A 15,363-nucleotide genomic window follows, 5' to 3' on the forward strand; every position below is an offset into this window, starting at 1 on the left:
ACATAGCAGACCAGCCGCGCCATGATAGCTCTCTGTCTCACCACTCCTCTCGCCTTCTCTCCCCTTCTCTCTCTCCCTCTCTGCTGTGACCTCTGTCACTACTAATGTCTCCAAGCTAACATGAATGTGCACAAGGTTTGGCCGTCATACCGACTTTGAACTTTGGAGCATAACTAGGAAAGGTAGGCCGCTCTTATTCTGTTAAGGAAATACATGTGCAGGAAGATGATTCCAATTCGATCTGGTGCCGGGCCACAAAGTTAAGGCTCCATTATTGATATTTCACAGACAAGGGAAATGCCGGTGATGTGTGAGCGTGCACGTGTGTAGCTGAGTGAAGTTTGTCCATACACGACTGTTCCATGTCTTCATCCAAACTCCGTTATCGCGTCCTAGGTGATATACTGAAACACAGTAAACATGAAGTTCAGGGCAATGTTTCAAAGTCCTAACATTCAATCATGCAACACGAATGTGCCTGCGAGATGATTTAAACACCCCAGGGTGGTATTCCACGGTTTCGTTATTTTCACTACAAGGAATATGGTAGACCAACTCACAGATAGTAGAAAGCCAAGGGAAAGCTTGTCACTGGAGAGAATCGGCAAAAAGCTGAAATTATACATTTTACGAGAACATCCAAACGAGGAGTCGACCATTCCGCATGGTAGGGGAGTGAAGTAGGATGAGTAATTCACAGCAAATAGCAAAGAGATAGTGAGACTTGGCTTTGCATACACGATTAGGGGAGAGTGGGAGTGGGAGAGAGGGAGGAAGAGAAAGAGAGAGAGAGAGAGAAACAGAGGGAAAGAAGGAGAGGAGGGAGAGGGGAAAGAAGGAGGGGGACCTCGATCGTTCATGGTTGCCACGGTTATTGCTTATCGACCGAGCACGGAAGATTTTCTCCCTTGTCTCCCGGACGGGTTGACCAAGAATAGAAGGCATAAATGGCTACTCGCGTGGCTCTGCTTCACTGAATGCTTAATTGGTAACTTTTGGCGGGATTTGACATCACTTCGGGGAATGTCGTCTGCCCGTTTGGACAATATGTGTACAAGGACTGAGGATTGACATGTGCACACGCTATGGACTGAAACCGTAATGGATTACCCGAGTGCGCCTAAAGAATAAATCGCTTCAGCATGTCATCAACCTGACCCACGTTGCCTTTCTCTGATAAAATCACTGTAACGAATCATTTCAAAACATCGTTTGAAATATGACCTCTCAGCTGGCTATGGATGGATACTGATTTCAGCTGTTTAGACCAGTATATTTTACCGTCCCGATGGTGGCAATTTTAATTACTTTCGCGTCAACCAGCGTCCCATAATTAACACCTTGATTTGTTTTTCCTACCTTCTACTCTAGTTGTTTCATTTATCATAAAGGTAAATACTTTTTCTTCAGGGAGTGAGAACTAAAGAACTCACCACGCAAGCCTACAGCGTTCCGCCGGGCCCAACCCACCATGGTTGGGCAACGGCTATGCCTTACGCCGATCAGCTGGGGGCAGCAGGCCTAGCGGACGTCTACGGCTCGCCACCCGGTGCCTGTCCGCCTCAAGGATACGATCAACGAGCATGGGTCATGCAGCAGCACTGGTAAGTAGCGTAAGAGTGAATTATTCTGGTTTCCGTGTTCCATGAATGGGGTACATGGGTAGTGCATGTGTGAGTAAGCTCACGCCACTAAAGCTCCATTCAAAACGCCCGACGCCTTAATCTCGGGGAGGGCGTTTGACTATGTACCGGTACACTTTGCTGGGTGCTTTAGTTTTAATCAATTTTGCCCAGGGGGTATTGCCAGTGTTAGTATGACCAAGCTGTTTAAATGTAATAAGGGAAATCTCTCTCCCATATACACATTAATCATAAAGATTGTTTTTCATCATATCTGCTAGCATATCGGGAGAGAGATAAGTTATGGCATCTCGACACTGGACGCCAGACGGAAAGCTACTGCTATAGTTAAGTTGAGTTAACACCTTGGACTCATTCGTGGACGTCTGCCGGCCAGCTCGCCGGGGCGGCGAGGCACACACCCTGCGTGCGAGAGTCGTGCGATAGCGGGAGCCAAGTTAGGGAGTTTTTAACCGATGGCATCTTTGTGGCCAAGCACCCGGGCCAAACACGCAACTTTTTCTCGGAGCAACCCCCTTGCACGTGCCTCTCCTCAATGTGACGCCAATCTAGCAATGAAAAAGGAAAAACTGGCGGGAAAAAAAGAAAATACGAGAAGACGAGGGAAAAAGGGGAAAAAAAGATGGAGAAATGATGCACGTGCACGTAGTGCAAATTGCTTGCTTTTCACTCGAAGTCATGGGTCTAGATAGTTTGTTGGCCGTGTCGGTATGCCGAACACGCTACCAGTGATAATTTATTCATATAGTCGATAATTTCACCCCCTTCTGTTACACCAACTATTCTGTATCATTCTCTCTGTATTGGTATAGATATATCATTATGTGTATGCAACCCCTCAAAAGTGTTAGTAATTGCCATGAATGTTAGATATTGAGCGATGGTCCAATTCGATGGGAGAAATGTATTTTTACTAGGCACATTTTTACAGCCACCAAGACAGCCATATCTGTTGGAAATGAGGCTCAGTTTATCCACAGTAATCGACATCAAAATTTCCATTCTCACTTGGGTTTAATTCTTCAAGCATAAATTGTTGAACAAAGCCCTGACACTATTACAGAGGTAATTAGAATAAAATTTTGATGATTCCATTACGTCAAGCATACTCCACTTTAATCCCAGTTATCTTGACAGTGGAATGTGCTCTACAGAAAAGTCATCCTTGATTTTGTAGAAATAAAGATAGGTTGTTCACTTTCATCTGGCGTATTCTTAAATCAAATAGATATGACTAAAACAGCAGCTATTTCCATGTCCCTCTGATCTGGGATTTATTATCATTATTTTCTGTTTGAGGAGAAGAAACGTAAGAGCAACTTAAGATATGACGCTTCGTTATGATCACAGTTCTCGCTTGCAATGGACAACTTCTGGCTTCGAACAGTCTGTTACCGACCTCTTTTGCTAAGGAGAGCAAACTTAACGGCTCATTCTTTTTATTTTCCATTAAGGCGATGAAATGACATCTTGTTTTTACCTTGTTTCTACTGATTTGGGGGAAAAAGTTTGCAGACCGCTCAGTATTGATTACTATATATCACAAAGCTACAGGACAGACGCGCATAGTCCGAGTACAATGAATACGGTATCCGGTAACCCTCTACGGCTGTGTTGAAACACAAATCATCTTTAGTATACTGTGATTGCACAGCAGTTGCAGAACCTCAGCAACAGCTCCATGTGGCTACGTCTTTTTCTACTCTCATTAGACACTTTATTTCATCAAGTTATGTGACGAAGGACATAATATATTCCCTTATTGCCCCTCCACAAGTAATACGCGATCTTGTTTCTCGAGTTGTGCTCAATAAATCATTCAGCTTATATACCAAGCGCTGGATGGTGTGGTTACATGGATCGATATGTATTACCATTTAAATGAAGAAACCACAGCTGCCATTTCTTCGGTTATTCTTAACATAAACATAAATATAAACATACGAAACAATTTGAAATTAGACTGTTTTTGCTCTGAATTATATTAATTTGTTTCATCTCACATACTTAACAGGCATGAATATTATGGGAGGAAATACACTGCATCCATTACTCAGTAGCATGTACAACCAGTCTGTGGAGAAATTTTTATCAATCTTAGTAATTTACAAATAATTAGTAGTATACAAACAACTAATAGATAACACGAGAGCATAGTTTGCCTGCTTGTTATAATCCGAAACACCGAAATTCTTCCTAAACTGTCTGTGACGTACGTTCACCTGCCTAACTCCGAACTTCATCCTTGACATAACGCTTTGTTAATGTTTGTAAGATTTACTAAGTCTCTACGGGAACAAGATAACTTTCTCCAGAAGATCTAACTTTCTGTAAAGAGCACCTATGACAATTTTTTTTACGTGTGATGATTAACAAATAGCATACATAAATGCTTTTCCTTAGTGATAAAAGTTTGACAAGTACTGAAAATGATTTATTTATTTATTTATTTATTTATTTATTTATTTATTTATTTATCCATTTCGAATATTTATCCAGAGGAGCTTAATCAGCGTTAAAAGAATAAAACTATACATTGCTACATTGAGTGGTCACATATTTGGAGAGTTTTTAAACTAACATATAAACATGATAATAGGTTGGTATATTAGGAAAAAAATTGCTGGTCTTCCTCAAAAGATGGCCTCATTTTGAACGAAATTTCCTATTATTACGCGGTCTGCTCCCAGCTGTTAGGTTAGAAACTTTTAGCACGATTCAGCATGTATACGATGCGAACGTACACAGCTCTAACAGTGTCTAGTAAAATCTCTTGAAAAACAAGTTTTGATATGAACATGCTGCACATATTACTTATGGTCACGAGGTTTCACAAAACAGTTAGAATAAGTGTAAATAACAAAATGTATTCAAATTTTAATACATGCACATAGATAACATGGCTTATCCACATTAAGCTCAATAAGCTCTGTAACTTCTAATCACTTACTGATATATCATCATCATTATGTTTATGACAGTTCTGAGAAATTTTCCCAAAATATTTAAGATATGTAGAGCCCTGTATATCGCCCACACTGCAAATAAGCCATTGCTGTTAGAGGCTACATTCACACACACACACACACACACACACACGCATAATGCCTTGTTGAGGAGTAAAAAATACATAGAAATAATGACCAACATAGACTGTCACGCAGAAAAACTCACTTAGAGATCGAAAAAAAGAAGAAGTTATGATCAATATGTTGTTGTTGGTGTGTGTTTTGTGTGTGTGCATGATCATTATGAAGATTTTTATACCTAAACTGGCAACACCAGAAGGTATGTTGTTTTTGTTGCCGTTTAGCATATAATTCAAAGCTTCCAGTCACCTAGATTTTCATCCTCCTGACTTTGAGCTGTAGGAAATGTCAATGGCAGACAAACCATTTAACGCGGGGACGGTTTCTCTGCAGTGCCTTCCCAACAGAGCAGTGTCTTTTCATTGCATAATATTCAAAATGACGTCTGTACAATACCCGTTGAAGTTTCCAATACTTATCTTCACGTAGAATGATAAGACTAGTATGAGGTACATGACGGGATCAGCCATGAATTTGTGACGCTGAAGAGTGTTGAATACTACCCCTTTACACCTAGTCACGTCCATGAAATCTGGATAATTTTGATTCACAATACAGTTTGTCCTGACATATTGCTAATCAGCCAAAACTGAGACAAAATGACTAGCGATCCTTAGGATTGTGAAGTCGACGAGAAAAGTCTCGGGTCACTTTTGGTCGTGGTGTTTCCAACCGAGCTGTGCGTGTGCAGATACCAGTAATAATCGCGCACACAGAACGTAAACACACTCACACAAACTTAACACGAGAAAAGACAGCAACTTTTTGAATGAGTTTTTAAAGTTGTTTTTAAAGTAATGAATAATAAACAAAACATTTTGTATTGGGTTACCATAGACTAAGAGCAAATCTTAGGATACCAGAGAAATAATCGTGTGTCATAAACGTGTATATGGATATAATTATTACGAATGTGGATAAGAGCATATTTATATGCATGTATATATATATATATATATATATATATATATATATACGAAATACAAGTCGAACTGCATCCATGATAAACATAATTGACATGTAATCAACTCCTAAGAACCACGTCCTCATCAGTGATGGCACGTAATTGGGCACACGTATAGTATGAGAGTGTTGCCTTAGCACCACCACCTGCTAATCAAGATGGTAATAGCGCGATTATGCGAATCCTGGCTGGGGTGTGATACAAAATGTTTTCTTGTTAGTTAATTGCATGGATTTGGTAATGTTGATGTCAACCCAGCGACTGGAGTTTCATCTTCGTTGCATCTCTTCAAGAAGAATGACGACAGAGGTAAGATGCTTTGCTTGTTTTCTTTTGTTTTTGTTTTGTTTTTAATTCAGTGACAGTTGACATAAAGTCAGTGGTAACTTTACGCCGCTGTAAGTTTGACCGCAGTGCATAAAATGAATGTTTTCATACAAAAGTGATGGATGATCCAGGTTAAGTGTAAACATAGTGATTGTGATGGTCACCAGTGACCGCAAAGACTGATAATGTGACTCAGTTATTACCAAGTAAGCAAAGGTAAGCAAAAGTATTTAAGTGAATCCAATCTTGTTAGTTCGTCCGCAGGTATCGAAGCTCTCCACGTGTTGTCAATGTTTCTTGTATCAAACTTTTACGAAACATTGGAGTTTTCAGAACTACCAGAGAGACATAAGGATTGGTAGGCCTAAGTACCAAAACAAGAGGTGAAAGTGATGTTTGAATACTGACTTGATACATAGTTTGGGAAGCAAAATGTCGTCACTCATGGCTTGATGGCTACGATTTATGAAGAAACACTCAACTACGACAATCTATCTGATACTCTTTTAGATCGATTTTGGCTAGTTGCTAGGACGAATGGAGGGGGGTAAGGCCTCAATGTATAACACGCCGTGAAGAGATAATCCCGGCTATGATCGGGGCCTCAGCGTGGCGTGCCTCCCGCTCTGGCCGCAGCCACGCGATACTCTACGAAGACCAAATCGGTCACACAAAAATGGTCCAAACACATGTGTGTGATGTGCTTATGATGCCTCCTCCTTCATATGGGACTGCCTATATGCATCAAAGTATATAATCTATATCTCAAGTATTCTATTAGAATCAAGAGCAACTCTATTTTGGTAACCTCCTACTCTTATGTAGCCTCACGTTACACGCCATGAATAAAAATCGTTGAACGAAATGTTTATCATATCCAATGTCCCAAATCTTTAAAGCCATTAGACATCATAACTTTCTGCCACCTTGCGTATTGAATACAAATGCAAATCTTTTTGTTTTAGTTTCCATATATTTGACTAACGTTGTCAAGATTTAAAGAAAGAATGATAAGCCTGCGTACTTCAAGCAATTAACTTGATAGGTGTTTACACGTTTCTACAAACAGCTGAAACGGTTCTTGGGTAGTTTAGTCTGTCAAATGATGAAGACAAGATACAACTGAATAACGCATGGTATAAGTTCATTTATCAGTAGAGAAACATGTGTTATTCGTTTTCATTAATGATGATAAAATCGATTAGTGTTTCGCAGTCCATTATGCAAAAGTTAATCATATCGTAATTTCTTATAGTACATAATCATTTGTGTATTTTTTTCTCTGTAGTATCTAAAAAGATATGATTGTGCACACAATCTAAACACACGTTTGCTTACACACACACGCATGTATATATACACACACGCATATATTATGATACATAACATATATGATATATACATAGTGTATGCAGATAAATCATGCACAATCATTCAATTGAGTTTAAATGATATGTTTCGTTAAAAGTTAATAAATGACATTTACATCTAGCAAACAAGATTTAAAGTCTACACCTCTTTACATTGATATCGTTCATGTTGTTAATGAAAAGGAACATAGGACATACTGCAAGGTAGCCTTGCATATCATGTAACAATAACTAACAATATTTTTGGCATATTTTGTATCAATAATGAAAATTGCTCTGAAAATCGAATATATCGAAATGGGCAGAGAATATTACCAGCGAAACTCCATGTTTATCTGTCAGTAGTAAGACAGAAGTACTGGGTAGTGATGTTTGTTTGTTTTAGATGTTAACCCCCACGTTCGAATTCCCAGCCCACCGCATGTCTCTGGTAGGACATCTATTCTTAAACAAGCAAACGATGACTTCCCTTCATGTGAAAGACTCGTGATTTGCCAGAAAATATTAGAGATATCAAAGCATACAAAAACGATACCAATTCCATATAGATTATGCTTCAATAGTACCTTTCATCGATGATGTAGACCATAAACAATTATTTTATCTGTACAAGTAGTTCATGTAATAGGTTCAATGTAATTTCACAAATATTGTGTATTTTTAACCTGTGACCCCTCTCTCTTCACAACATGAAAGTGTGAACAATCAGACTAGCCAACGCACTTCATTCCTAAGAAAAAAACACATTTTTTCCAGGATAAGATTTCTGTAATATCTCGTTAATGAGATTGACAAAAGTATAATGGAGCTTCCAAAGAACCAGAAAACCTTTACCATCGTAGTCTTGCTTCTCATTATTTCATTATACTTGTTTGTTTTTCGTCCTAAATGACATATATCCTGATTATACGTAATGATATCAATTGCACATCTGAATATGCTGCCAGGAATTGACATAAGCTTTGTGTCAAGCGGGCGAAGGAAATAAAAATGACCTCACAATCGAAACAATTCACGTTTCCTCTTCTTGTATTTTTTTTTAAGTCGAAGACAGCACCTGAAGCTACACATCTCGTCTTGTAAATAGTGGTTGCTGGCTTCCAGACCCCTTACGTTGACCTGCTAGATCCAAGGCTCGTTGAAAATATTTTCTCATCATTCATAGCTCTGCACAGTATAATATGATATAGAGTAGAATGTTTGACCTTTTTTTTTTCATCACCTTATTTAAGTTTCCCTTCATGTTGCCCTATTACTTTCTCTTTTTCTTACTCTTTCTGCAAATGATCATTACCATAGTACAATAGATATAAACATGTAGGCCTACACATAAATATGATGTCTGTATCTTTATAATTATAATACATTAAGTCAAATAGGTAACTAATGATCAACGTTAAATACGAAAGACTGATTATATATGTTTACTGTCAATCACATACGTATATATATATATATTCATGTTTGCAAAAACCTATCATTGTCTTTACACTGACGACGGTCTGAGGCAGACCGAAAATTTTGTAATAAAACAAAATTCTCGTTGGATCCGTGGCGTATTTGAGACTCTTTCTTCTATATATATATATATATATATATATATATATATATATAAGAGAGGGGGTAAGAGGAAGAGACAAATACACATAAAGAAGGGTAGATAGAGAGAAGGTAAAAGGATTATAGAATACTGCGATTTCTTGAGTGATCAACTGTACAAGTTGAGCAACTAATGTTGCATGTTCAAGAGGGGTAATCGCCGGTTTTATTGGTGTTAACTGAGGTTTCCTCTCCCGAAACTCCTCGGGTGAAATAGCTCATTACTCCCAGTAATCTCGGAGCGAAATCGCTTGCACAGTTTCAGCTTCCAGTTAACTCTATGAAACATGAAAAGAAAACGTTTCTTGGACGTTACTTTCCACTTTTTAAAGATTTTCCAGACCACCATCAACCACTTTCTGATGAATATCTTTGCCTTGTAATATACTTCAATTTCTCCCCATCTCTATCCATCATCCTTTTCATGTACCTATTAAATCAGACATAATTCATACTATTGTATGCATTGTATCTCCTCTCGTACTTCTTAAATTTAGCGAGGGAGCGGTGTGGAGGCAAGTTTTAAGTCTTTGTTACCATATTCATTCATCTGTTGCTGTATGCTACAAATTAAATTTGTGTGGAAAACTTAATAGATAAATACACAAAAAAGGTCGATGTACCACCACCTTCCTTAACAGATTCGCTTTCCTTCAAACTTGGAATGACAATTTCAATAAACTAAAATAGTATATCCATTAATAGAAATCAACTGCCTAACCTTTTTAGTGAGGTGAATCACAAATGAACTGCACAATGTAACCATAGAAGTGCCTACTATTTCAACAGGAAAATATGGATTAAAAAAAAGAAATTAGCAGTTATATCTTGTTACAAGCTTGTATCAATAGCAAAGACATATTTTCGTAGTTATGCGTATGTAGTACACATTTTTGTAATTTAGAGAAAGAGAGAGAGTGAGAGAGATGGAAAGGAAGAATTCAGGCAAAATAGCAAATTTAGACAGTCCTAAATCGCAGTCGTTTTAAATATCGAGAAAGAACCTTACAGGCATATCCCCTGAAATTCCCCAGCTTGTCCCCTTCACGCTACTAAGGAGCAGACAGCGGCAGTCTCACACGGGGCCATGTGGCCGTTAACGTGTGAACTTCATCAATAGGAACGACATTCGAGACAAGTTCGTAGAGTGTGATAAAGAATCTATATCTACATCCACCTGTTGCACAAATGTGTCAAAACTTTGTTCAGTCAGAAAATACTACATGAATCCCAAGTTTCGGATTTTATGTGGCTAAAAGATCCCGCTTCGTGTGATTATATACAAATACAGAGACGTGCCAAGTAACCAAAATAAACTTAGGCCCAAGTCGCTGGAATAGGCTTGTTAGGGGAACGGGGATAGCAGCTCTCTTGCTTGCTCTATGATAAGCCGTCGTGCAAAGAGTCTCCAAATTCTGACATGAATTCTTGGCTCAAAGTGGCAAAGTGGCATGTTGCAAACCATGAGTTTTTTTTTTCATGAAGTACCCTGTGCAGAAATCTAGGGACACTATCCACGAGAAACATTCATAAAACTGAGTCTAATATTAAGACATGTATATATATACATATCTATTTATTTATTTATCTATTTATTTATTTATTTACTTATTTATTTATTTATTCATTAATTTACTTACTTATTTACTTATTTATCTATTTATTCTCTTATTTATTGATATTGTTGTCCACTACCTAAATCGATCGGAACCTGGTAATATTAACAAATTGCCATCTTGAAAATACAACTACTTTATTTTCTCTAACTTATGTTGATCTTTACAGAGTTATCATGGAAACTCTTCAAAGGATTAATCACGGCCATCTTAAAGGATTTGTATTTGAGCAATTAATAGATACAAGGTCACTTGACATTTCTAGATGTGAGTTTTAAAAAAAAAGTTATCTGGAGAAGCACAGGAATTAAAAGTAGATCCACAATTTAAATTGTCACTTTTTTCTGTGATCTTATTTGAATTATATCTATAAGTAGTTGCTGTCTCCTAATATTCACTTTCCTCGAGTATACTGGGTTTAACTTTGTAGGTCTTTATCTATCCTTTTATTTCTTTTGGAATTCGTATAATAGTGAAGAGTGGATGTCCCAAATCTGATTGAAGACAAGCGTCATCTACAATGCAGGAATACATGTGAGATCTCTTCCACTTGTGAAGCATGATTCATAAGTTGTAACTCCGTCAGGTAAAACGAATGCAATATATTATGACTGAAATAATAAGATAGAAAGATTATTTGACCATTTCTCTCCCACAGTTCGTTCAACAGACGACAAACAGGCAGAAAAAGTGTTTAAAGTGGGAATATCATTGACTCGAAGTCTCATAACTTGTTGCATATTCTGAGCACGCTTGAAAAGCGTGTGCCCGAGTCCACTTGAGCGGGAAACTGCCGGGTTCTTAGCCCGCGTCAATGGACGGTGTCATACTGGCTTATCGAGCTTCACTGCGGGTCGAACGAGCTGATGGACTTGTTTTCAATTGATAGTCTGTAAGATGCCATATTAGAGTATTCTTCACGCCTTCCCACATTTGAGAAGGAGTAAAATTGCCATAATTGGTTATTTGTCACTAAACCACTTGTTCCAGGAGAAAATATTGCACTTTAGAATTATGTCTCAGAATTAAATCCTTCTTTAGAGATACCACGAAAGGGAAAGCGTGTATGTTCGCAGTTATTGGTATTTATACATACAGTTCAGTTATTTTCACCTTATTAAATTTACATTAAGAATTCAAATCAAATAATTTAATTTCGGTGACGTTACATTGTACCAGTGCTCGTTTGAATCCTCTCAATGTAACGTCTCGAAGTATTAAGTATGCATAAAGTTAGACACATTCGGTTTGGGAAACACGATTATCGAAAGTAAAAGAAATTCCAGCTTCACCCCACATAAGAAACTTTTAAAAGACTCACTCATTTTTCTCACACTTAATCGTTATTTTGGTGGTATTCTACATCCAGTGCTGGCATTATCAATATTGTTTTAATGGCACCATACAAGAGAAAGAAGACAGAAGCTGTGCCCTCCATCCCCGCAGTAATGAAAACATCTGAAATATCAAAAATAATCATACATGAATTGAGCAGAACCTTGATGGAAATATATCTTTATCTTATTGAATAAATGTTTTGTCAACTGCCAATGACGCCGCGATTAGTTTTTATGAAATGTTCGCCTTTTGGAAAACGAAAGGGGTCGGATAGCCAGTGAAGAGGAAGCCAATGTTTCTTTTTTTTCTCGAGAGGCCATTAAGGACATCTGCACTCCATCATCGTCATAATGCACTCTAGGTCTTATGAGGATGAAACTTTGTGCATCATATCAATAAATCCCTCAGACTGAGATAGAATACAACCTGGAGCAAGCTGACGCTCAAAATTGGCAGTTTTCAATGAAGCGTTTTGATTTCAAAATATTGAATGTTAGGAAAGCATGTGTACATTTAGCAAACCATTTCCTGTCTGTCGACAACAAAGTGGTTGTATTATTTGATTTTTATGTTTAAGTAACAGAAATACAATGATAGCACAATAGAGTTCAAGAGCACCATATTCACAGGCGCTACATAATTCCGTAGATAGTCTTCTTTATATACATTAATCTTAAGTTTGCAATGTATGTATGTTAAAAGACTTTAAACAGTTTATCATAACACGGCGAATAACCCTTATGTGCTGGTCATAAACTTGGTTAAACTTTTCTTGAAGGGGAATGGTTGTTATGGTGTGAATAAAAGGATCTACGCAGTGGTATATATATCGCCTTAATCTCTGACTATAAGGAGAGTCAGAAAACATGAAGTGTGACTGTCCTATACAGTAGAGCTTTAAATACAACGTTTCGGATGACGGCATTTAGGGCAAAATTAAACATCACTTGCAGTGTTAGTAAGAAGCATTGATTTTAACTGATAGCTAAACAAAATAGGCGACTCCCTTGTTTCTCTGATTTCACGATTTAGCGATATTGTGTTTCATAAAGTCAATTAAAATGTACTGGCTTTTAAATGTATGTTCTCTTACATATCTTTTCAGAGAGACTCTTTCGGAGTGTGACTAAAGATGTCTATTAACGGTGTGAAAATACGGACAATTGGCCAACAGTCGAAATTTCAAGACCGTTGATAATCATGACATTCCAGACATACCTATCATTCGAAGAATGTGCAATATTTTTTCTTTGTCGTTCAATATATCGACACGATACGCAGATACAGAAATTCTATTGAGGGATGAAGGTTAACACGTCTTGAACACGATAAACTGTACAAAAAGACGTACTGTGGGTTAGGTGGTTATGCCCATTTGACTGTAGTTAAATGATTAGTAGTATATTATGTACTTAGCATGCGAATCTAAAACACCCAATTACAATGTGATTTATGCTTCCATGTGTCCTCAGTTTTTGCATACTAGTGAGATTTATGATCAATTAGTTTTCAAAATTGTGTAAGGTGTAACTGCCATGATTCAGATCGTATAAACTAAAAGTTTTAAAGGTCAAGCTTATACTTAAAGACAATCGAAATACTAAAGTCTGCGTTCTCAGTTATAGTTAATGGAATCTAAGTAAGAAGAAAATCATTAATGACTAAGAAAACACACGTAGGCCTACTGACTTGATAGACTTATTTCAGGAAGAACTTTACTTCTGTGCTTTCAGCAAATTATGCAGTAATTGATATTTCACATTTTACAACATGAAGTTCATTAACTGCAGAAGGGAATAAATGTAGTTAAATACAGAAGACACAAACTATAACTGTAACAAAATATATAGAATATATGTATATATATGTACATATAAAAGAAATATTTATATGCATATATGTATATATATATATATATATATACATATGCATATATGCATAAGTAAACAAACTCATGTAGTACAAAGACATATTTCATAGTTTCGTTGGCAAGGGCTATGAAGGTTCATCTTATGTATCCCGATGGAATCCCATTTTCTTTGCTCATTTCTCCACTAACAAAAAATATAGATTGAAATAAGTTGATCTTGCATTATAAGAAAACATACATATTGGTAATAACAGCTATAAACATACAAGCGTATAGGCCCCTATACATGCAAGTACTCACGAACAAAAAAAAAAACAAAAAAAAACTTACGTTGATTTGACGAAGCCAACATGAAGATAAATATTGGTACAGCCTTCTAACACAGCTGTTCACGTGTAACCTTCAAAGAAATACAATATATATATATATATATATATATATATATATATATATATTGGCAGCAAAACTTGCACATAGACGTGGCTGATGTTGGGTTGCACCCCTATGATCATGCTTTCGGGCGAAATGCCCTTCTTCAGGATCTACACAGTCAATGACAACAACGTATAAACAAAATCAACCTACATGTAAAATCATACTAAACTTAATTAACCTTCAATATCATACATTCCAAATATACTCAACATATCAATAAATACAAGACATACAATATTACAACACATTTTTTAACACAAAAAAACAAACGAAGATGCTGTTACTAAATACAATCTCGGAACAAAAATCACTGTATTGATGCTGAGTACGGTCTTGTGATGTTGTCTGTGTACTCAGCACCAATATAGTAAGTTTTGTTCCGAGATTGTATTTAGTAATAGTATGTTCGTTTGTTTATTGTTAAAAATGTGTAGTAATTTTGTATGTTTTGTATTTATTGATATGTTGAGTATATTTTGGAATGTATAATATTGAAGGTTAGTTAAGTTTGGTATGATTTTACATCTAGGTTGATTTTGTTTATACGTTGTTGTCATTGACTGTGTAGATCCTGAAGAAGGGCATTTCGCCCGAAAGCTTGATTATTAAGGGGTGCAACCCAACATCAGCCACGTCTGTGCACGTTTTGCTGCCAACATATTAACCGTCCTTGTACCGCCTCGCCATGTTGTGGTTAAGTCCTTTGCTGTCACTATATATATATATATATATATATATATATATATATATATATATATATATAGTTAACAACAACATGATTCATACCCCTGAGAAATTATTAATTTTGAGCAGATTTCTTACAAGTGAAGGATGGAGTGATTGTGATTGGGTGTTAACTTTTTACTCTTATTCGTCCTCTATAAATTGACATTGATTCCAGTTTCACCTCATTTGCATAACAATAGAAATGTTGAGATATAACACCCAATCACTGTCACTCTATCCTTTACTTCTAAGAAATCTGCTCAAAACTAAAAATTTCCCAGGGGTATGAATAATTTTTAAAACTATATATATATATATATATATATATATATATATATATATATTATACATATATGTATGCATAAGTATACAAACTCATGTAGTAC

At 36.7% G+C, this 15,363-nt stretch overlaps 1 protein-coding gene across 1 annotated transcript in view; it reads left to right on the forward strand.

Annotated features, from left to right (window-relative positions):
• Positions 1-1,451: 1,451 nt before the first annotated feature.
• Positions 1,452-15,363, forward strand: part of LOC139737546 (uncharacterized) — a 129,245-nt gene continuing 115,333 nt past the window's right edge. Inside the window, exon 1 of the mRNA XM_071648222.1 lies at positions 1,452-1,604. Within this exon, the coding sequence (XP_071504323.1) occupies positions 1,489-1,604 (116 nt within the window). The 5' untranslated portion in view covers positions 1,452-1,488. The remainder of the gene's footprint in view (positions 1,605-15,363) is intronic.

The sequence above is a fragment of the Diadema antillarum genome, unplaced genomic scaffold, assembly GCF_040938485.1.
Source record: "Diadema antillarum isolate AM-2024a unplaced genomic scaffold, OU_Dant_1.0 seq00000696_RagTag, whole genome shotgun sequence".
Taxonomy (NCBI): Eukaryota; Metazoa; Echinodermata; class Echinoidea; order Diadematoida; family Diadematidae; genus Diadema; species Diadema antillarum.